General features: G+C 43.1%; 1 protein-coding gene across 1 annotated transcript; it reads left to right on the top strand.

Annotated features, from left to right (window-relative positions):
* The first annotated feature begins 889 nt into the window (after positions 1–889).
* Positions 890–23,018, top strand: Timmdc1 (translocase of inner mitochondrial membrane domain containing 1). Its single transcript, XM_038346130.2, has 7 exons — positions 890–1,179; positions 3,369–3,534; positions 8,955–9,043; positions 10,224–10,291; positions 16,870–16,948; positions 19,851–19,961; positions 22,470–23,018. Exons 1-7 carry the CDS (start codon positions 938–940, stop codon positions 22,618–22,620), a joined length of 906 nt encoding a protein of 301 aa, XP_038202058.1. The 5' UTR covers positions 890–937; the 3' UTR covers positions 22,621–23,018.
* Positions 23,019–23,563: the final 545 nt, after the last annotated feature.

The raw sequence follows: 23,563 nt of genomic DNA, 5'->3' as shown, positions 1-23,563 counted from the left end.
ATGCGGATAGTGAACCATATACATTTTTTTAAAAGTGTGTGCGAGGGCGCGGGAGTCCTGAGCTGGTATGGTACTCTGGAACTGGAGTACAGGTGGTTGTGATAGGCCTGATATAGGTGCTGGGAACCATGCTGTGGTCTTGTGAAGCCCGAGTTGGTCGGCCTCATCATGTATGGCCAAATCAGGTTTTGAACTGATATAATCCTCCTGCACCACTTCCTAAAGGCTTAAATTCCAGACATGGTACACTTCATCCAATGAGAGGGCATTGCAATGAAGACTAGACTTCGAAGCACATGTTCTTAGCAGAAGGTAACGGGAAATAATAGTTCCAGTTATCAAGCGATTAAAATTCTAGATCTTTTGCCCTCTCAGAGTAATAAGCCTACGAATACTTGTAGCGGAACCCACGCTATAAAAAATGGCTACGGCTGATGCTTCAAAAAGCCTTCTCAGATCTTTGAGCTATACGGCTACCCCTAATGCCAGGGCAAGGGTGAACTCTGCTCGGTCCACCAGAGAAGCTTGGTGAAGCCTGGGCTTGGCACATCGCCTCTCTTTCTGCACGCCACTTGCACTGCATAAACTACGGTCGCCTTCTGCCTGGGCTTCCTGCATCTTAAACGAGTCACCTCACTTAACTCCGTGAGCATCTTAAGCTGAGCGGAGCCCGCCCCAGACCAACGGGCAGTAGACCCCAGCTACCGGGCGCAAACACCTTAGCAGCTCATTGAAAAGATACCGCCGCCGCCAACTCACTTCCGGGGCACCACCGTCTCTCACCCTCCCCTAAGCGGAAGAGCTTTCAGCCAGGGTTCCGCCGTCGTCCCTCCCCTCGGCCTTTTGCACCGATAGGGGCGGAACTTCCGGTCTCGTGCTTCCGATTGAGCCGACCGGGGGCCGGATGTGAGGTCCTCTGTGCAGGTCACCCTCGCCCATGGTGCTCGCCGGCCCCAGAGTGCCTGTCCGCGGGTTGGGGGGCGCCATGGAGGCGCCACCGCCTGCGCCCCGCAGCCTCCTGTGCCGGGCCTGGCGTCCCTTTCCCCGAGTCTTTGCTGCCGGCGCTGTGGCCTCGGATTCCCAAGGCTTTGCGGAGGATCGGGAGGCGCTCTCCCGCGTCTCCGAACCCGGTTCCCCGGAATCCGGATGGGACCGCCTCCGGCAGCTGTTTGCCAAAGAGTAAAAAGGCCTCGGGTGTGTGGGGAGGGTGACTGGGGGGGCGCCGGCCGCAGCGCGTGGTCCTGGTGACGCAACGCTGACGTTCTCTCTGCCCTGCTCGTAGTGTCCTTCTGCACGTGGTTGGCACGCTGGTGTTTTGAGTCACACTCATTCAAAGTCACTCTCTTAAAACAGCATCGAACCCTAATTGTATATATTAGAAAAATCGGACCACCCCTGTTATTGTCATATGGTAATCACTGGGAACTATATTTAGAAGTCCACACGAATATTCTTTTTCATATTTCATTTGGTCTCAGACTTTGATCTTTCTTGACCAGTAGTGGCCCTATATACTTCAAGTGGGAAATGAGGAGGGTAGAGAGAATTGTCAGTTTTGTTTTATTTTGCACAAGAAACTAGAAACAGTGACAGCTGTTCTCCCTTCTCTGCTCTTTCCTTCCTCTCCTCCCTCGGGTTCCCACCTCCATTTTTATATGTGCGTTCGTTTTGTGGTATGTGTACAGAGACGTCATAGCTCCGTGAAAGTGGAGTTTACCTGTAGTTGCAAGTCAGCAGGAAGGGTTCTGGGAACTAAACCCCGATCAGTTTTTATGTAGATGACTTTTCAAAGTTCTGTTCAATGTAAAATTTAAATTATGGCAGTTTTCCTATTAATATGAATGCAAGGATTTGTTTCCTAAAAAGTTTTAACTTCTTTTGTGCATGCACGCAGAGTACATAATGGTTCCCTTAGGAGGGTCACTGCAGCAGTGCCATATTGTTTAACTATTTTAAGAGTTCATCCTGGAAACAAAGTTCTAGTTTTTATGTATTTGAGAAGCATAACATGAATTAAACAGCTCTTCCTTACTTTAGATTGACCTATGCTGCCTATTGCATAGTAAGTTTTCCCAGGATTTTTTCTCCTTGTATGATTTTAAAGCTGGGCATGGAGGCCCGTGCCTGCAGTACCATCCCCAGAGGTGAAGGCGGGAGGATCAGGAGTTCCCAGGCAATGTGAGATGCTGTCTCAATAAAGAGATGATTCTCACTGTGCTCTTCAGGCGGGCCTGGAACTCCCAGCCTCAGAGATTTTCCCACCTCAGCCTCTCAAGCGTCATGAGCATAAGCTGGGGCCATTGTGATGGCTTCCAGTGCTCTGTGTAGTACCAGTCTGAGTGTATCATAAAGCCAGTGTGTAGTAAGGCTTTTGACTTCTTTTTTTTTTCTTAAAAAAGAGATTTATTTATTTATTCATTCATTTGTTTTTTTATTCATGTGTTTGAATGTTTGCATGTATGTGTGTGCACTGTGCAGGTGCTTCATACCCAAGGGGGCAAGGAGAGTCAGATGTCCTGCAGTTGGAACTGCAGACATTTGTGAACCTTCATGTGGGTGCTGGGAACTGAACCAGAGTCCTCTGCAAGTATAGCAAATTCTCTTACCCATTGAGCCATCGCTCCGGCCTCTGGGCTTTAACATCTTTAGAATCCACGTTCCAGGTGTTTAAAATTCATATTTTATGTGTTGCTCTTAAAAATCTCATGAATTGAGTGGGAAAGATATCTCAGAGGTTAAGAGCACTGGTTGCTCTTCCAGGGGTCCCGAATTCTATTCCCAGGAACCCGTGGTGGCTCACAACCATCTATAATGAGGTCTGGCGCCCTCTTCTGGCATGCAGACAGAACACTGTATACATAATAATTAAAAAATCTCGAGTTCATGTAGCATTTATTAGCTTAGAATTTAAAAATGAAAGTATTAGAAATATACCAAACTGTGCTTATTACTGAGTTTTCATAGATGAGCATGTATGTGCGAGCAACACCAGAAATTGTTACCATTATCCCAGGAGCCCCTGTGCCCTTTCCTCCAAGGATAGTTACTAGCCTAGTTTTCTGATAGCACAGAGTGCATTTGTTTGAGACATATGTGTTGCTGTTTTGGTTTTGGAGCAGGGTTTCATTATGTAGCAAAGGCTCGCTTCCAACTCATGCCTCCCCTTACCTCGGCCACCTGAGTGCTGTAACTGCAGTGCCCACCTTTCCACCTGACCTGTGCTGCTCCTCTGTAGCTGCACTGTGGGACTCACAGCAGCATTTAATCCATTCTGCCCATCACAGAAAGTGTGGTACCAGCCTTTGGGGTAATTCGGAACACAGTATTTTGAATAACGTCCCAGCAACATTTTCTTTTTTGGGTTTTAGTGAACAAGAGAGAATTCCAAAGGAAGTTGACTATATCTTCAGGGCAGCTGTTTCAGCAGGCATCATTGGCTGGGCGTATGGAGGAATACCTGCTTTTATTTATGCGAAAAAACGCTACATTGAGCAGAGTCAGGGGGAAATGTATCATAACCGCTTCGATGCTGTGGTAAGTATTGATGCGCTAATAGGGCTACACCAATTTTACTTTCGCTGTATGCTTCAGATTTGTTAGGTCTTGAGCTGGGAGGACTTTGGAATGTCAGGGTGAAGAAGTTAGATCTACACTTAGCAGCAATGGCACACTGATGCTCAAGTACCTAGATGAATTTTCTCCTTCTTCAGCTACTGTCTAAAAGAAATATCATTGTTTTCTAGTGTAGCATCTAACAATAGATTACCTACTGAATTTGCTGCATGCCTCTTTAGAATCCATTAGTCCTAAACAGTTCCTGCCAGTCTTGCCCTTGGGCAGTTTTAAAGATTGTTGACCATTTGTAGAATGCCCCTCAATTTAAAGCTACTTGATAGTTTCTGTCTTAGGGCTTCTATTGTTGTGAAGACACCATGACCATGACAACTCACATAAAGGAAAACATTTCATTGGGGCTGGCTTACAGTTTCAGAGGTTTAGTCCATTATCATTATAGTGGGACTTGGTGGCATGCAGGCAGATATGATGCTGGAGAAGGAGCTGACATTTTTTTTTTCCGAGACAGGGTTTCTCTTTAGCTTTGGAACCTGTCCTGGAACTAGTTCTTGTTGACCAGACTGGCCTCGAACTCACAGAGATCCGACTGCCTCTGCCTCTCAAGTGCTGGGATTAAAGGCCAGCGCCACCACTGCCAGGCAGAGCTGACAGTTTTACATCTTGTGGTAGGTAGGCAACAGGAAGTAATCTGAGACACTGGGAGTGGCTTGAACATATATGAGACTTCAAAGCCTACTTTCTGCAGTGACACACTTCCTCCCACACGGCCACACTTCCTAAGTAGTACCACTTCCTTTGGGGGCCATTTTCTTTCAAACCACCACAGTTTCTCATGATAGAATTCAGATTCGTGAAAGGCGAAAGATTTAGAGGTTCTGAAGATAATCCCTCCAGTTGGGAGGTGGAGGCAGGTGGATCTCTGCATTTGAAGCCAGCCCGTTCTACAGAGTGAGTTCCAGGACAACCAGAACTACGCAGAGAAACCCTGTCTCAAAAAACAAAAACATCAGATTTGTGGGCCTTGAGATGGGTCAGTGGCTAAAGACGCTTACTGCCAAGCTGGATAACCTGAGTTTGGTCCCCAGGATGGGGGCAAGGAGAGACCAGACTCTTAATAAATTGTCCTCTGACCCATGTGTATGCCGTGGCACACTTGCACACGACAGACAGACAGAGGGGAGACTTGTTTTTTGTAGTACCCTAGAACTGATATTTCAGTGCCTTGTTTCAGAAACATCCTGTTTGTTCTCTGACTCTTGATGTGAATTCTTGTTACTTGGGTAAGATGAGATCTGCCGGGTTCCTATAATATAAAGTTACTATGTTTTCTCCTTTAAGAAAATACGTATTTTATAGACTTGTTAGAGACCCTGAGATTTTATAAATATCCCATTTTCATTTACTCTGTGCTTTTAGAATTCAGTTCATTCTTACTCAAAATGGTTTTTACTGTCATGATTGTTGAATGGCCTTTTTCTAGTTCTAGCATATGTTCTTACATTCTAAGTAGTAGTCACCCCGTTATATTAATTTATTCACCCATTTAATTAGTAGATAATAATAGGAGTGATAATGAGTGTTCTGAGAAACATGAAGTAATTTCCTCATGATGTGAATTTCAGAGTGTACTGCACAAGCTAGGATAGCCAGGCAGCCATAGGCCGTCTTCACACAGCATAGCTCATGTCTCTGTTCATGCCAAAGTGCTGGTAGGAAGCGCAGGATTCTTATGTATGATTTGTTTTTGTCTAGATGTGCTCAGATTTTTATTTATTCAGTAGCGTTATATTCCATTGCTGTCATTTGTTCTGATACTCCATTTGGCATGTATTTGGGACTATTGGAACCTTTTAGGTAGTTCCTCTGCCCTTGAGATTTTTTTTATTTTTTAAGAAGGGTCTTACTTGGTAGTTCAGACTGGCTTTCAGCTCACAGTATTCCTGGCTGACTCAACTTTTACTTTTCTGTTCCTTGAAAGTAGCAATTTCTTCAAGGAATTCAGAGTTGTTTTGGTTTTGTTTTAGGCAAGGTCTATCTACATAGACCTGGCTGTTCTGGAACTCTCTCTGTAGACCAGGCTGGACTTGAACTCACAGAGATACTTCTGCCTTTGCCTCCCCAGTGCTGAGATTAATGGCGTGCTTTATCACGTCTGGTGGAACTACTATTTCTTTTAGGGAAGATTGGTATTTAGAAATCAAGCCCTGAGTACTCAGTGTGCTCTATTCTTCCAAGGTATTATTGTTTTTAGACTGGGGATGGGGAAAGAGAGGGTGTGTGTGTGTGTGTGTCTGTCTGTCTGTCTGTCTGTCTGTCTGTCTGTATCTTGATCAATATTTGGATCATCTATATGCATTCAGACACTAGGTCAGTGTTGTTAGCTGTCTTTTAAAACAATGAGTTCATACTGATACTTTTTTAAAAGATTTATTTTATTTTTTAAATTGGGGGGGCATTGCATGTGCATGTGTGTGGTATCCGCCTTATATGTGTAGGTGTCTGCAGAAGCCAGAGAAAAACATCAGATCCCCTGAGTTGAAGTTACAGGAAGTTGTGAGCTGTCCTGCATGAGTGCTGGGAACCAAGCTCAGGTCCTCTGCAAGAGCAGCAAGCCCTCTTAGCTGCTGAGCATCTCCAGTTCTCCCAGCCCCGATACTGGTTCTTCTTAGAGAAGTTTTGACTTGCCGAAGATCATATAGGAGTTTGGATCATCATGTGGATTTTCTTACAATCCTTACAGTTACAAATTTTATCTCATGATGTTATACTAGACCTGGTGTGTGATGGCTAATAGATAAAAATGTGCTCTGGATACAGCCATCTTACCTTTCAGTTCTGAGGTTAGTCCTTACCACCTAATAGATGCTAGTGGTGATCTTCCCGCTGAAGCTCTAGTTAGTGCTAAGATACTTCCCTGAAGAGAATGTAAATGAGGTAATGGGTTCACTTTTTACTATTATTTTTTTAGTTTTTATATGTGTATGCGCAGGTGTGTAGAATGTCGAGCGGACAGTTGTTGGGAGTCACCTTCTACCTTGAGCACCAAGGTCACTCTGTTTCTACCACAGCTCCCTGTACTCTGGGCTTGCTGGCCGCCAAGTTTCTAGGTGACTCTTCTGTTTCCTCCCATCTCGCTGTAGTTGTGCTTCAGTTCTGATGTGGGTCTCTGCGTCCAGCTTTTTCGGTGGGTTCAAAGGCTCAAACTTGGCTTGCAGGCTTTCATGGCTAGTTCCTTTTGGCTAAGACATTAGCTTTTTTTTTTTTAATTTTGTATAAAGGATTATCAGTAAATATTTTTTCCTTCTCTTCTTTCCTCCCATACCTATATTATTTTAATCCTTGCTTTTAATTGTTTCTTCAACATTTTTTTCCCACACATTTCTCTTGAATGTAAGAAGCATTATTATTTCTGATTTTATAACTGTCATTTTGCTTACTGCTTAATTGGCAGATGGTTGGTTGAAGCTAACACTTTTTCTTTTTCTTTTTCTTTTTCTTTTTCTTTTTCTTTTTTTGTTTTTTTCCTGAGACAGAGTTACTATGCAGTTCTGGCTGTCCTGGAACTCACTCTGTAGATCAGGCTGACCTCAAACTCAGAGAGGTCTGCCTGCCTCACAGGTGTGTGCCACTGTGCCTCACAGGTGTGTGAAACTAGAGTTTCTTAAGCTTTTCTTTTCCTCCCTTCCTTCCTTTCTTCCTTCTGGTGGGGTTTACAGTAAAATCATTTTTTTAAATATGAATGAGTGTTTTGTCTGTGCACAGGTGTGCATGCGGCGCATGTGTATGTGTGTGTACCGTGGGCATGCCTGCTGTTTGCAGAAGTCAGAAGAGGGTGTTGGAGCTAATGGCACTGGAGTTATGGATTGTTATGAGCCACCATGTGGGTGCTGGGAACAGGTTCTCTGGAAGATTAGCAAGTGTTCTTAATTGCTGAGCCGTCTGTCCAGCCCAACAGTGAACTTTATTGATGGTACTTGAGAGTAGGACTCCCTAAGCCCCTCCACTTCTGGGGATCTGGGATGGCAACTGAGGGAAGATGCCCAGTGCATTGGGGTTTGAGTCAGGACCCAGAAGCAGAGGATCTTTCTCTTCCTCTTGTGTTCTTGTAGGGATGGGTACTCTGGGGTTTCTAAGTCCTTGAAGGCCAGGTGGGCGAGATCCACCACTCTGTTGCCTGCCTGAATTGGTTGTCATACCAGAAAATGAGCTTGACAGGGCGGTCATGGAGGGCAGTGACCTCAGCATCAAAGATGGAAGAGTGGGTATCACTATTAAAGATGCGGGAGATAACCTGGCATTTGATACAGCTCTGTGTACCCTTTAGGATGGCTTCTGATCTGTATTTCGCTACCTTCTTGATGCCATTTTATTTGGCAGTTTCTTCTTCAGGCAGCAGGCCAGACTCATGATGAATTACCAAGGGTAGGAACCTGAAGGCCATGTCCATAAGCTGCCCCATAGCTCTGATATGACCCTGTGTGCAACCATGGCAACACTAGTAGTTGCAGAGCCACCCCGCGCCCCATGCTACAGTTTCCCAAAGGGCTGTCCATGGTCTTCTGGGAGGCAGTATATCAACTGATGAAGTCCTTCCATGATGCTGGAGTTGTCATGGATGACCTTGGCCCAGGGGTGAGTGTAGGGTACACAGTCAGTGGTACAGAAGGCACTGCTTATGATTTTGAGTGAGTTGTTACACCTGCCCTGGTTCACATCTATCACAGGCTTGGGATCATCAGGAGGGGCGGAGATGATAACGGTTTTGGCTCCACCCTTCAAGTGGGCCCTGGCCTTCTCTATAGTAGTGAATATACAGGTAGACTCCACAGGGTGCTTGTCACCAGCATCACTTCATGTGTTATTGATGGGATCTCTGTCCTGGAACATGGCGATGGCCTTCCCTGTGTTAATGAGTTTCTTCTCATTGTGAGCCATGACCGTGCTGTGGAACTTACAATGGATGGAATCATACAGGAACATATAAACCATGTAGTTGAAGTCAGTGAATGGTCATTATTAATGGGTCATTAACTTCTTAGAGATAAAAGTAGTTCTGGTAACGAGGTGCCCGGTACAGCCAAATGTTACCTTCCAGTCTTCACCGTCATGTATCAGGGATGTAGCTGGCACTGCATGAGAAGATATGGTTGTCTCTCAAACAGGGAGGAGCCAATAGCATCTTAGCCCTTTTCTCTTTGACTCCCAAGGTTTTTGCTCAAGTGTTAGTACTTAATGATAGTTCTAGAAAATTTTTTCCTGTGTTTCTATTTAGGTGTACCTGATTAATTTGCAGCTGACATTTCTGCAGTACAGTTTTAGAATAAGGAAAATGTCAGAGTATCTTGGAACCTCACCGCATGTTAACAAATTATTTTTAGCAAAGTGCACACCGAGCTGCCACAAGGGGCTTCATTCGGTATGGCTGGCGTTGGAGTTGGAGAACAGCGGTCTTCGTGACCATATTCAAGTAAGTTCTTAGTTGTGCAAGAGAGTCTTCATCTTTGGGAGGGGGGAGTCTCTTGCTGACCTAGAACACAGTGCAGTCTAGACTAGCTTCAGACTGTGATTCTCCTGGAATTGAGACATGTGCCACTATGCCAGTGTTCTTTAGGAGAGCATCCTTTGAGCAGGAGGTGCTATGAAACTGAACACGCACATAAACTTACTCATAATGTCTTTACTCTTAAAAAATATTTTACATGTATGTCCATGTCTGTGTCCGTGTCTGTGCTATAGTATGCATGTGGCAGTTCAAGAACAATTTGGAAGAGTCAGTTCTCCTTTGACCGTGTAACCCTGGGGACTGAAGCAGGTCAGGCTTGGCCTCAGGGTCCTTACCCAGAGTCGTGCCACTGACCCCACAGTGCCCCTTTCTTAACAACTTGTGTGTGCGTGAGAAATTGGTTCAGTGTTAGTTCTGCATCCATGATAGAGCTCAACAACTAGGGTCAAAAGCAGGTATAGGGTTTTTTTTTCTTTGATTTTTTTGAGATGAGCATCTTGCTGTGTAGCTCAGACTAAACTTAAACTCACTGTGTAGCCAAGGCTGGCCTCAAACTTGAACTCTTCTTACCCTCCCAAATCCTGAGATTACAGTGTGCTGCCATGCCAGGACTAGAATCAAAGTTTTGAAGAAAGGACAATTCTGCGGACCCCTTCTTTCTAAGTTGCTATTTCTGAATGAGTATTTGTTTTAGGAATTTGATTCTTTTGTTTCATTCTTCAGCTGGTTTACCTAAAAACCCATAGGCATATTAGTCTAGAACACGCTGAAGGGGCCTAGACTAGGACAAGGGTTTCAAACACGGACTGTCGCTGTTGTTATTTCTGGGTTCTGTTTTTGTTTTTAAGACAGGGTCTCATGCAGCCCAGTCTGAATGTGTAGCTGAGGATGACTTTGGATTTCTGATTCTCCTGCCTCCTAATCCCCAATTCGGGGGTTAGAGTTATGAACTCCCATGCCTCGTCTGGTGTGGTGCAGGAATTGAACCCGTGCCTTGTGCGTGGTAGGCAAGCACTCTGCCAGCTGAGCTGCCTCTTTAGCCTAATAGGGTGTTTTACAACTATCATTCCAATGAAATAGCAGTTAGGAAGGTGAATGGCCTGTACTTTTAATGAAATGTTTTGTTTTCCTCCCTTCTTCTCAGCACAGTGAACACTGGACTAACAGTGTATCGAAATAAAAATTCCTTGAGCCATTTTGTCATTGCTGGAGGTAAGGTGTTTTATTCTTGTTCATATTTTAGTTTCATGTATGGTTTAGAATATATAGGATTTATGAGTCAAAACTGTGGAATTTTTTGATTGACTTCACACTATATTCTTTTCAATATTCATAGAAAATATGCTTACAAATAGCCTCATAGTTGACCATTTGCAGTTATTAAAGCAGACATGATCTTTGCTTTCATTAAATTTTACCCATGAGGATGGGCAAAAACAAACAAACCAAAAAAACCCCAGCTCCTATCACAGAAAGTAGCAAATAATGGGACATCGACAGGTCATTGAGTCTTTCAGATCATTTAAACTGACACCTGCAGGTTAGGGAGGAGCAAACTGCAGGATAGTGGGATAGAGGGGTGTCAAGAGGAAATCACTGGAGATGTTCTGCTGAAGCATGCTGATGTTTCAAGCACAGGGAAGGGAAGTAGCTTGAGGTGAGATGGGTGTCATGGTAAGAGTTTAGTTTTGTTTAAAGCTCTTTTCCTCTCACGGTGACACACCACTTAAAATGAGCTTTAAAAATAGAGCAGAGGAGCCATGTGTGGCGACAGGTGCCTGTCATCCTTGCACTTTGCACCCCCTGGGAGAGAGCACAGGAAAGTCCACGTCTAGGAAGTTGTTTAAAGCAGTCAGGGACTTCTAACCTAGCTACCCTAAGGTTCTGATCCATTTGGCGTGAGCCACAGACTAGCAAACCAGGCTGGATTTTAATGGAACTGTTGAGGAGACAATAAAACCAGAGGTAGCTGCTTGAGAGGCTGAGACAGGAGAATCATTTGAGGCCACAAGTTCAAGGCCAACGCAGGCAGCACGTAAAGCCTCTGTATCTTAAAAAAAGAAAAAAAGAAACAAATAGAGAGGGTAATAATGGTGATCTATGTGTGCTCAGGAGAGACTAGCATGGGCCTTAGAAGCTCTTTTTCTTTGGTCGTGTGAGCTCTTGTGGACACAGTGTGGAAGCTAGGAAGGACAATGTAAACTGAAGTTTAAATGTGTCTGCTAAGCCACGGATAGGTTTGTTGGCCAAGCTTTAATTACAACTTGGAATTGTTGACTGAATCTTCTCAGGAAGTCAGACATAAAAATAAGAACTCAGAACAGACATCAGTGGCTGTGCTCTTTAGGAAAACACATAGATTTGATGTAGGCAAATCACTACCTAAATGCAGACCCTCAGCATGGGAGGGACACGGTTCAGCTCAGGAGCTGCTAAAATATATTGCTTTACGAGTTTGTTTTCGAGCTGTAAGTTGTAGCACATGCTCATAATCCCAGCACTTGGGAGATGGAGGTGAGAAAATCAGAAAATCAGACTCACTCTTGTCTATGTAGAGAGCTTGAGGCTAGAATGGGCCACATGAACCTTTGTCTCAAAAAGAAAAAGTTCATTTTCTTTTTTTTTTTTCTTTTTGTTTTGTTTTTGTTTTTTGTGCGTTTGAGACAGAGTTTTTCTATGAAACAGTCTTGGCTGTCCTGGAACTCACTTTGTAGACCTTGAACTCACAGAGATCTGCTTGCGCCTACCTCCCAAATCCTGGGATTAAGGATGTGCACCACGCAACCCAGCAAAATGTTCATTTTCAACAGCAATAGCAACAAGACATGGAAAAATATGGGGTGGGTGGAAATTACTGTCAGGTAGAAGGGAACTACATGCTGACAAAAGAGCCCAAATAATGTCCAATCAAAATGTAATGGTGAAGATAGGAAAGTTTAAGGTAATCAAATTGAAATAGCTGGTGTTGGTAATGAAGTACTGGAAATTAAAAATTTACTGGACAACTAGAGATAGAACTCAGTGGGTAAAACTACTTGCCATGTAAATGTAAGGGACTAAGTTCAAATCCTCAGAACCAATGTACGAGTCAGATACATGGCACAAGTATCTGTGATTGCAACACTCCTACTGGGAGATGGGATACAGAGATAAGAGCATCCTTAGACTCTTTGGGGCCCAGCCAGATTGCTGTAACCTATGGAAAGACAACAAAGAGACCCTTATCTCAACTAAGTGGAGAATGAGGACCCATAACCTGAAGTTCTCCTTTGAACTTTACATACATGCTATGGTACATATGTACACACATACATGCATACATGTGCACACATACACCAACACACAAATGTGCAGTTGTATGTGTACAAAAATACTTTTAAATTTTTCTTAGAGAACTGAACCATAGATTTAAGAGAGCAGAGGAAAGAATCAACCAGGCATGGTGGCTCCCACCTGTGATCTCATCAACTGGACAGCGAAGACAGGAGGAACACCTCGAGTCTGAGCAGTGTGGGCTGTAGAGGAAGACTGTGTATGAAAAAAAATTGGTTTTGTTTTTGTTGCTTCTTTTTTTGAGACAGATGGTCTCTCTGTGTAGCCCTGGTTGTCCTGGAACTCATTCTGTAGACAAGACTGGCCTCGAACTCAGAGATCTGTCTGCCTCTGCCTCCCAAGTGCTGGGATTAGTGTGTACCACCACCACCCGGCTAAAAAAAGCTTAGCCAGGTGGTGGAGGAACAGAGTTGAATGAACTTGAAGCTTGATCAGTACAGATCATTTCCTCTGAAAGACAGAATTTTAGGAGTGAGGCAAATGCACTGAGTGTACTAATGTGTAGTGGAGATACTAGACAGGAAAGGGAGAGAAGGCAGGGAAAATATTTGGGGAAAAGAAACACAATAACCTCTCCAAATTTGAATGTGTTAATCTGTTCATCTAAGAAGTTTAGAAAACTCCAAGAAAAATAACTGCGGAGATTCACACCTTGGCAGTTTATACCTAAACTGGCTTGTTTTGTTTTGGTTTTTAACTGAGACTTGACTTTTATGACTAAGAAAGCTCCATATTGCTGCGTGATGGTGGCACACATCTTTAATCCCAGCACTCAGGAGGCAGAGACAGGCAGATCTCTGTGCATACCAGGACAGTCAAGCCTGCACAGAGAAACTCTGTCTTGAAAAATCAAAAAAAGAAAAAAAAGAAAAAGAAAAATTCCTTCTCTTATGAGACTGTGCCCTGTTAATGTGCTTGTCTGTTTTGCACAGTCTCATAAGGACCATTATACTTTAGCACAAACACCTGAAGTCTGCCTGGTGCACACAGCGTGCAGATTTAGATGCTTTCGAAAGTCTTGGTATAAGCTAAACAGTCTATGGCCAGGGCTTGGAGCAGCCTAGGCTTGTTAGGGGCTGTACTATTAGAAAGCCTATGATGATATGTTAAACTCTGAACTATTTTAAGTGCCTCTACATACCACAAAAACTAAACTGGCCTTTTCATCTCAGTTTTTAAGTGAAAAGCAATCAAATAAAAGCTACAGTTGTTTTTGTTTTAATAGAGAACTTGATAAACTATGTAACATCTGTCTAAAATGCAGATTCTATGAGCATAGCAAAACATTTCCCTAAAGAATTAGGGAATCTTTCCATGTAAAATCCAAACATGAATAAAAAACAATATATAGCATACTGTGGTTGTTTGCAGAGTTATTGGACAGACTTCAAAGAATTAGAAATAAAGACTAAGTGTATGGGTCTATCTAAACTAAAGGTGATATATTAGATCCATGAAGAGAGGATTGACAGTTCATGGGCTTAATAACAGTTATTAACTGTGTGGAAAGAAATCAAATTGCAATAGTATTTAATATAATGAAATATAAGATTCATTATAAAATACTTAAGTAAAAATTGATGAAATGTTAGGGGGAAATATAGCTGCATATGTATTAGCTTTCTGAGTAGGAAGATATATAAATATATGTTTGTTTATGTGTATGTTTTAAAGCATAAAAATTAAGTTATAGGAAATTATAAATAGTTTTGGTTGGCATAAACTACTACAGAAGACATTAAATGTGAAATGATCCCTGAGTAATAATGTGTTCAGATAGTACTCAATAAAAACTCCTATATATCAAAAAGAAAGGATATCTTAATTGGAGATGAAATAAACAACAACAAAAAAGATTTAACTGGGGCTGGAGAGATGGCTCAGAGGTTAAGAGCACTGGCTGCTCTTCCAGAGGTCCTGAGTTCAATTCCCAGCAACCACATGGTGGCTCACAACCATCTATGAGACCTGGTGCCCTCTTCTGGCGGACAGGTGTACATGCAGACAGAACATTATATACATAATAAATAATTTAGAAAAAAAAAGACTTAACTGACACAAATAACACAGGTGACTAATTACTCACCTTTCTCTATAGTTAAGAGAAATGTAATTTAAGTTTAGCTGCCATTTTTAAAGCCTGTGAAATTGGTGCTCATCAACTCAGAATGTAGAAGATCCATATGTGGTTGTATATACCTTTAACTTGAACTCTTGAGAGCTGGAGACAAGAGGATCACAAATCCTGGCTGCATAGTGAGTTCCAGGCCAGTCTGTGCTATACAAGGCCCTCATTGTCTCTTTCTCAAAGAAAAAAAAATGGAGGGGAGTGTACAGTTGCATATTTTGAATTGGAGGTAACTGTGTGTACCTTTTTTGAATAGCAGCATAGTAATTTAAGTTCAAAGTCTTAAAAATGTTCATACCTTGGTATATTAGTCAGGGGTTTCTATGGGTAACAGAACTTACAGAATGAACCTCTATATTATATAGAAATGGGATTTGTTGTTGTCCAGCTAATCCAACAATGGCTACCTCCGAACAGAAGGTCTAAGAATCCAGTAATGGCTCAGTCCATGAGGCTAACTGTCTCAGCTGGTCTGCAGTGTGTGCCAGAATCTGAAGAAGTAGGCTCTAATGCTAGTGGACGTGCTGGCCAAGCAAGAGCAAAAGTTCCCTTCTTCCTGTGCTTACAGAGGTTTCCAGCAGAAGGTGTAGGCCAGATTAAAGATTCAGATTAGAAGTGCATCTTCCTATTTCAAGTTAAGCAAAAAGCCCTCACAGATATGCCCCTCAATTTTTGGACTTTAGTTAATTCCAGGTGTAGTCAAGTTGACCAGCAAGAATAGCCACCACGCCTTGGGGCTGGAGAGATGACTCAGCAGTTAACAGCAGGTGTGCTGGTCACACCCCCTCCCAAATTCACATTCTGAAATAAAAATTTTCTTTAAAATAAAAATGTTCATACCCCTTATCCCCAAATTTCATTTCTGTGAGTTCATTTTAAAGAAGCTATCAAATGTATAAAGATTTACGTGCAGGAGTGCCTTTATTTAAAACATTTACAAGTAGAAAACTGGTGTTAAGATAAAAATATGTGGAATGTCTGAATGTCCATGCAATCCTGTAATAGAATCATGTAGGAAACTTTAATATTAAAGCTGAAGCTGAATTTTTTTCGGGGGGGGAGACAGTTTCTCTGTGTAACAGCCTTGACTGTCCTGGAACTAGCTCTTGTAGACTAGGCTGGCCTTGAACTCACTGAGATCCTCCTGCCTCTGCCTCCCAAGTGCTGGGATTAAAGGTATGCACCACCAACATCAGGCCGAAACGGAAAATTTAATGATAATGTAATTTAATAATATATTCAGAGAAAAAAAGTTAAATATGTATAAATAACATGGCTCTGTTTTGTTTCTTAGCATTTTGTTTGGAAGACTAGTCGTTTCTGAGTAATGAGATTAAAAGTGGTTTTTATTCTTGTTAATTTAGAAAATTTTAAATGAAAATATAATAGTTAAATAGAAATAAAAACCTCAGATAAACACCTGAAAATTTTTGCCACCTAAGATGTCCTTAGTTGTATAGTGCACAATGAAGGGGAAAATAGCTGGAATGTGTGTATCCCCGTTGGTAGCATGCTGGCTTAGCATGCATGGACCACCACGTCGACTGGAGGTGGTGGTGCATGGCTGTAATCTCAGCACCCAGAAAGTGGAGGCCTGAAGTTCAAGGTCCCTGCTGGGTTACATGAGACCCTGTTTTTAGAAAGGAAGATTAAATGAGTGTTGTAGAAATGAAATTGTAGTGAAAAGAGGTGCACCCCCTGTGTCGGTCACCAGGTGGCACCCCATGCTAACCGCTGCCTCTGCGGGTCTGCCTGTGCGGTGCAGCCGGCGTGCAGATGGGTGAGGCGGGGCCAAGGCTTTTGTTGTCGCTGCTCTCTCTTCATTTGCCTCAAAGAGGAAAGACATGAAGGAGGTGTGAGCTGTAAGAGAAAATGGGCAAAGAAAAAAGAGTGGTCGTAGAGCCGTAGGAGAGATGGAGGGATTTACTTATTTACTTACTTACTTACTTTATTTATTTTGTGGTGATTCTTTGTTTTTGTTTTTTAAGATAATTTCTCTGTGTAGCTCTGACTGTCCTGGAACTCACTCTGGAGACCAGGCTGACCTTGAACTCAGAGATCCATTTACCGCTGCTTCCCAAGTGTGAGAGTAAAGGCATGTGCCACCACCACTTAACACCCAGGATGTTTAAAATGTTAAAGTATTTACGAAATATTTTCTTTCTTTGTCTGTGGAGTGGACAGAAAGTTACCTTCCTGGATGTCATGACACTGTTCATGGTGGGTTCAGAAGGTTCACCTAGAGGTCTTTGTTCTTACTGTATAAGAGTAGAAGTCTAGCATTTAAAGATGATCTAATATTGCCTCTTTTTTTTCTCCTTTTAAATAGCTGTCACGGGAGGTCTTTTTAGAGTAAACCTAGGTATTCGAGGCCTGGTGGCTGGTGGTATCATTGGAGCTTTGTTAGGGTAAGTCTTCACATGGTGAAGTCTAAATGGGTTTTCTCCTAAAGGTGTCAGTTAAAAAGAACAAATTTAGTCCTCACAGTCTTTAAACAGTGTATGTCCTGTATTGACAATGGCTGTGACTGTTCAGTTCCTTATTGTGGGGAGGGGGGCTATGAGAGGTTTATTATTTATGCATACATGTGTATGTCTGTGTATGTCCCCAAGGAGTGTTGGGTCCTTTGGAGTTGGAGTTCCAGGCAGTTGTAAGCTGCCTGATATGAATGCTAGGAATAAAACTCAGGTCCTCTACAAGAACAATGTTAATTCTTTATCGCTGAACGATATCTCCAGCTCTGACTGTCCACTTGTGTTATTTATAGTCATAACTGTATAATTAAAACAGTAATAACAGCACCATGGAGTTAAATAGCATGTATATTCAAGATTCCTTTTCACTGGGTAAAATATGTTTAAACATCACCAGTTCCTGAAATTACTTGTAATTTAAACAAAAACATTCATGAGGAGCAAGAAAAACTAACAGAAAATTGTTCATATAGGACGTGTGTTTTGTAGTATTTTAAAATTGTATTTGTTTTGTTTAACCAGATACATATTTTAGTTAAAGTTTTCTTCCCTAGCTAAAATGCTAAAAAATTGAACAATTTCAAGCCTACAGAAAAGTTGGATTAATGAATATATTAAGACCCTATGAGCTGGGCGGTGGTGGTGCACGCCAGAGGCAGGTGGATCTTTGTGAGTTCGAGGCCAGACTGGTCTACAGAGTGAGTTCCAGGGCAGTCTCCAAAGCTGCAAAGAAACCCTGTCTCCAAAAACAAAAACAAAAGACCCTACAAAACCTGACTTGGTGGTTCATGCCTTTAATCCCAGCACTTGGGTGGCAGAGGCAGGCAAATCTCTGAGTTCAAGACCAGCCTGGTTGACAAAGCAAGTTCCAAGACAGCTAGGGCTACACAGAAAACCCTGTCTCGAAAAACAAAGCGGGTGAGGGTAGGGCGGGGATGACACATACCTTCTATAAAGACCCATATCAGGACTGGGAATGTAGGTCAGTGACAGCATTTACCCAGAATGCACAAGGCTAAGTTCTAGTACTATTCAAAAATCAAACAGCAACAAAACTCAAAGACTGCACGTGGCTTTTACTTGGATTCACCAATTACTAACATTTCCATATTTGTTATTTAGATCTCTGTATGTATATGAGGTACGTTCATTCTTCCGTTCTTTCCCTTTTTGGTTAAATTACTTGAGATTTTATAAATGCTTACCACTAAACGTGTCAGCATGCCTCACCTACTTGTGGCGGCGTGTTCCAGCTCATCTGTGAAAGGAAGTCTGTATCCAAAGTCCTTCAGCCTCCACAGCAGCACCAAAGTGGTTCTCCAACAGTTTGCTTTGTTTATCCTTTTTGTTGTTGTTGTTTTCCAAGACAACATTTCTTTGTGTATCTCTGGCTGTCCTGGAACTCACTCTGTAACTACGCTGGGCCTAGAACTCACAGAGATTTGCCTGTCTCTGCCTTATGAGTGCTGGGATTAAAGACATGCAGCACCATCGCCCAGCTGACTCTTCTTGCTTTAGATTTGGGCTGTTTTTGTCTGGGAATTGTGCCCTTGTGTGTATCACATACCCATTATAATAATGTTAACTTTAGATGTTTGGTATATTCGTTTAGTCTGTGTTGGCAAGGATGGGAGTGAAAGGGATCTGCATGCGCTGTTGGTAGGAGTGTAAGGTGATACAGATATCACAGTCGGTGTGGAGTTGCCTTTAAAAAGCCAAAGCAGTGCTTTGTGTGGTAGCACACACCTGTAGTCCCAGCTCTTAGAATATAAAAGATGGGCAGTCAAGGTCATCTTTGATACATAGCCAGCTTGGGCTACATGAGAACTTGTCTCAAAAATTAACAGTAAGCCAAAACCAAAATGAACTGTAAAGCTAAAACTATTGCGTGATTGAGCTATATACTCCCTGTTATAAACCTGGATGAGTCTGGGAGCTAAAGTGTACAGGTCTGTGATGTGTACTCCTCACTGGGACTGTAAGCCAGACACTCCCTTTCTGTTCCTAGAGGCCACCCACATCCATGCCGTCCATGTTCAGAATAGCAGTGCCTCTCCCTACACTTCGGGTAGTAAGCAAGCCCTGGGGATACTGCCACACCTGATTTTATATGGGTGCTGGGGATGCAAACTCAACACCCATGCATGACAAGCACTTTACCAGCCCCTAAAGAAGTTTCTTCTTATTTTCTGTATGCTTACGAGTACCTGCGTGTATTCGTGTGCAGGGCTTCGGGTCCTTTGGAGTCAGAGTTACAGGCAGTATGAAACAAACCTGGGTCCTCTGAGAGAGCAGTAAGAGCTCTTACTGCAACACCTTCTCTCCAGCACCTCTGTCCATCTCTTCGTACATGGCTGCTGACGTAGCAGCTGTCAGTTATAAAATGTTTTGATGGCCCGTCCCTTAAAGCCAGTAGCATCTTCGTCCCAATCTACCATCCCCTCCACAGGTCTTGTCCTCCAGGGGCTGGTAATGACCTGAATGAACTAGTCATTCCTTTTTGAGAAGCTTCCAGTTTGGAGCAGCTTAATTGAGCTAGTTATAAATATGTATTTCCTTCTTTGTCTTGGTTTATTTCTTATTCATGATTTTAAGAAAGAAAGAACCAATTTCTAGATCTGTTACTGTTTCATACCAATCAAGGAAGCTACAATGATTGTTTTTGTTGTTCAACCCAGGAGGGAAATGGCCTCAGTATGTTTTTTCTGTTTGAAAGAGGTGTTTAAATTGTCAAATGCTTCCATATCTGACAGCGGGCTCTGCTGTTGATGGGCAGGGACAGTCCTGTGTCAGGTGGGCTCATGACTTTCTCCTTGAACTTCCTGTTTTCCCTCAGCACGCCCATGGGAAGCCTGTTGATGGCACTGCAGGCTTACTGTGATGAGACAGTCCAGGAGAGAAGGCAGAAGGACCAGAAGGCTTTCCGTGAGCAGAAACTGGAAGAGTGGTAAGGAGCGTGTGAAGACTGCTGGTCTGACTTCCTAGACAGCCCACATTATGACGCAGGGGCTCTCCCAACTACCACACAGTTCAAAGACGATGGTGTGCCAAGTCTTCCGCCCTCTTCATCTGTGTTGTCGTTTAATTCTGTTTCATTAAGGGATTGGAAAAATGAAAGACCCCAATTTTATTTTTAGTCTGATCAGGATCTTGCTTTAGGTCTGTCTGTCCTTCCTCCTTTTCTTCCTTTTTCTTTTGTGACTACAAAAGAATTACCGTTACTACAAGAACATTGGTGCATAGTTATCTACAGGAGCATGGCCAACTTGCATGTGGCTGTGCTGAAGAAAGTGTCTTCTGCTTCCCCAGTAAACATGAACTGCCTATAAATAAATACGCAGGGATGGGCAGGGCCTCCTGAACCCCATGCTGGCCCATGAAGGAATGCTGACAGGCCCGCCTTGTGCAAGTCTCATGCAGGTAATCACAGCTCCTCTGAGGTCATAAGGCTGTGGCCAGTCCATGCCTGGAAGGCAGTGTTCACCATGTTCTAGTTCCTCCAGCTCTTAACCCTCTGCCTTCCTCTGTAATACTCCCCTGCAGGGGGAAATGCAGATGGATACTTTTTAAAGTGTCAGGGAGCTGAGGAAGGGTGATCACCTTGGTCAGCTTGGTTTATGTGGTATTACTTGGTTTTACACACACACACACAGAGAGAGAGAGAGAGAGGGAGAGGGAGAGGGAGAGAGGGAGGGAGGGAGGGAGGGAGAAGGAGGGAGAAGGAGGGAGGGAGAGAGGGTGGATGAATGTGTCCATATTTGAAATTTTACTTCTTGATTTAGATGAAGAAATGAGGTAGATAAAATAGTTGTTTGTGGATGGGTTGCCCCTGTGGGTTATGAAAATGTTTGCTTCTGTCTCATCATTTCATATGCTACAATATTTGTTTTCAGTGCTGGAGACCTTCCCAGTGCTAAACAAGTACACTGAACCAAGTCTCCATTATCTCACCACGTTGCCCAGACTGGCCTCTGTACCTGTGATCCTCTTTTGTCAGCCTCCTAATAGCTGGGCTTGCGGGCCTGGTTCAGTAATCTCCAGTTTGTAGGCTAAGGTGGTGACCCTGAGGCTGACCCTGTATAGACTGTGCAGGCTCTCCTGGCCGCTGCCTTCTAGCACTCCTGATCAGGTGTGGATGCTCATCACGGTCAGCTCCTGGGGTCTGAGATGAGAGCTGCTGGCATGGCCGCTGCCCTTTTTTTTTTTTTTTTTTTTTTTTTGATTTTTGAGATGGGGTTTCTCTGTAGCCTTGACTGTCCTGGAGTTCACTCTATAAACCAGACCGGCCTTGAACTCAGAGAGATCAGCCTGCCTCTGTCTGCTGCTGCTTTTCCTATTGGACAAATAAGCAGGGTTTTTCCCCCAGGGATTTTATTTGAAGTTTTTTGGTTACACAGACACACAGAAACACAAATGGACATTTGTGATGGATCTTTGTAGGTCTCTTCCCAAGTACTGAAGTGCTGTAGGAGAGCAAAGCCTTGATTCGGAGCCTGGGCTTAAATCTCAGCTTGACAGAAATTAGAGTAGGTTTCACTATTTATTCCTAGGAAGGGCTAGTTCAAATGTGTATGTCACTTTTATGTCTGAGTTTCTGTGCTTGAAAATAACAGAGAAATAAATCCATTTTAGAAATCATCCTGGCAGAAAATATAGAAGACTGGCTGTAAAGTTATGATAGAAAAATGGTCAATTTGATTGCGTTGACACTTAAGATGTAGGTGGCCTTGATAATTAAAGAAAGTTACTAAGCTGGGCCGCGCACACCTTTAATCCCAGCACTCAGGAGGCAGAGGCAGGCAGATCTCTGTGAGTCTGAGGCCAGCCTGGTCTACAAAGTGAGTTCCAAGACAGACTCCAAAGCTACAGAGAAACCCTGTCTCGAAAAACCAAAAAAGAAAAAAGGGGGAAAAAATCCAAATCAAATTTTAAAAAAATCCCTTGAAAAACCAAAAGAAAAGAAGATAGTTACTAAGGTTCTATTTAGGAAAATGAGTAATCTCTTAGAAATTAGTAGAATTAGATTCTACTCTTCATAAATATGTATCTGTAGAGTTGCCTGTATGATGTCACCTAGATCACCAGTGCAGTCTTATGAGTTGAGACAAGCTCTGGTGAGAGCGTTTACATGGTGGCGGGCACTCACGCCCCCCGAGTCTGAAGGGTAGGAGGACAGCCCAGTTTGAAATGTATACTTTAGCTCTCATTCATCCCTTGGGAGAACTGCAGGACAGTGTCCTGGATTTTGTTGGGTGTTCAGTGTCCATTTTGGTGATGTGGAGATCATGGGTGGACAGCAGGGTAAGAGAGAGAAGTGTTGTACTGTGAGTGCAAAGGCCAGTGTTTGCTCGTAAGTTGTCATGGAGGGTGCGATAGACATTTTGCCGTTTTGTTTGGAGTCTGTAAGGACGAGTGCTGAAGCAGAGCTTGATGCGTGTTTATCCTTTGATCGTAGGAGAAGAAAACTGCAATTCACTGAACTCCTCCCTGAGGAAATTGAAAGTGGCTTAGAGAAGATTCGGCCTGAGGAAGATGCTCAGAGAATCCAGGAGCTGCTGGACCTCCCTAGGAACCCTCCATCACCAGATCAACAAGGCAAAGACTGAGGATGAGGGGCTCTGTGTGTCTAGGAACGCCAGTGCCAGGCTACTTCTCGCCCTGACAAGTGCAGGTGCTGGCACCTGTGGTTGCAGTGACTTGCTTCTTACCTTCTCTCTCCACATGAAGAATTAGGCCATCAAAGCTGGTGCCACACACTAATCCCAGCTGCTTGGGAGGCTGAGAAAAATGATGTGCAGTTAGTATGAGCTACATGAGTCCCTGTTTCAAAAATACGTACCCACAAAACTCACAACAGAACCGAGAAATAACCCATAGAATTGGGTGGCATTTTCTTATCTATACTGATCATTGGTCCATCTGAACACTTAATATTTCTCTATCTTGCTAGATTTTGTGCAAGTAAAGGACTTCCCAAAAGAATAAAACTGGATTGTCTGGATTACCTATTCTCTCCCCAGTCTTTTAAGAATGTTCTCTAGTAGTGACTGAAAAGAGAATGAACTAGGTAAAAGAAATGGCCTGTGAAATCATCTTCCTTTGGGCCTTCAAACTGTGGGCCTCAACGCATTTAGTTTCACTTTAATAAGAATAAAAGGTGATTCCTGTGCCATTTGAATGTGATTTAATGAAGTGGAAGCAGCTGGGTACTGTCCAGCTTTGTTTCCTCTCCCCATTGCTGAAGGAGCATCTGTGTTGGAGTGTACAGGAGATACCAGAGGAGACGCGCCAGCCCTACACCAAGGAGAACCCGATGGGGAGGAAACAGACTGAACTATGTGGGCAACACTTCTCTAGTCTTTGGTTTTGCTTTCTTTAGCTTTAGTTGCTTGCAGTTAGCTTTGGTCTGGAAATATTAAATGGAAGATTCCAGAAGGACTAAGCAGTTTCCAAGTTTTAAATGTTGTGCCTTTCTAGGTTGGATGATGAAATCTCACCCCAGGCCTCCTGAGATAGCATATACTCCTTTGCCTAGCATTCCCCACTCTG

The sequence above is a fragment of the Arvicola amphibius genome, chromosome 10, assembly GCF_903992535.2.
Source record: "Arvicola amphibius chromosome 10, mArvAmp1.2, whole genome shotgun sequence".
Taxonomy (NCBI): Eukaryota; Metazoa; Chordata; class Mammalia; order Rodentia; family Cricetidae; genus Arvicola; species Arvicola amphibius.
This window is presented reverse-complemented; position numbering and strand designations above follow the sequence as displayed.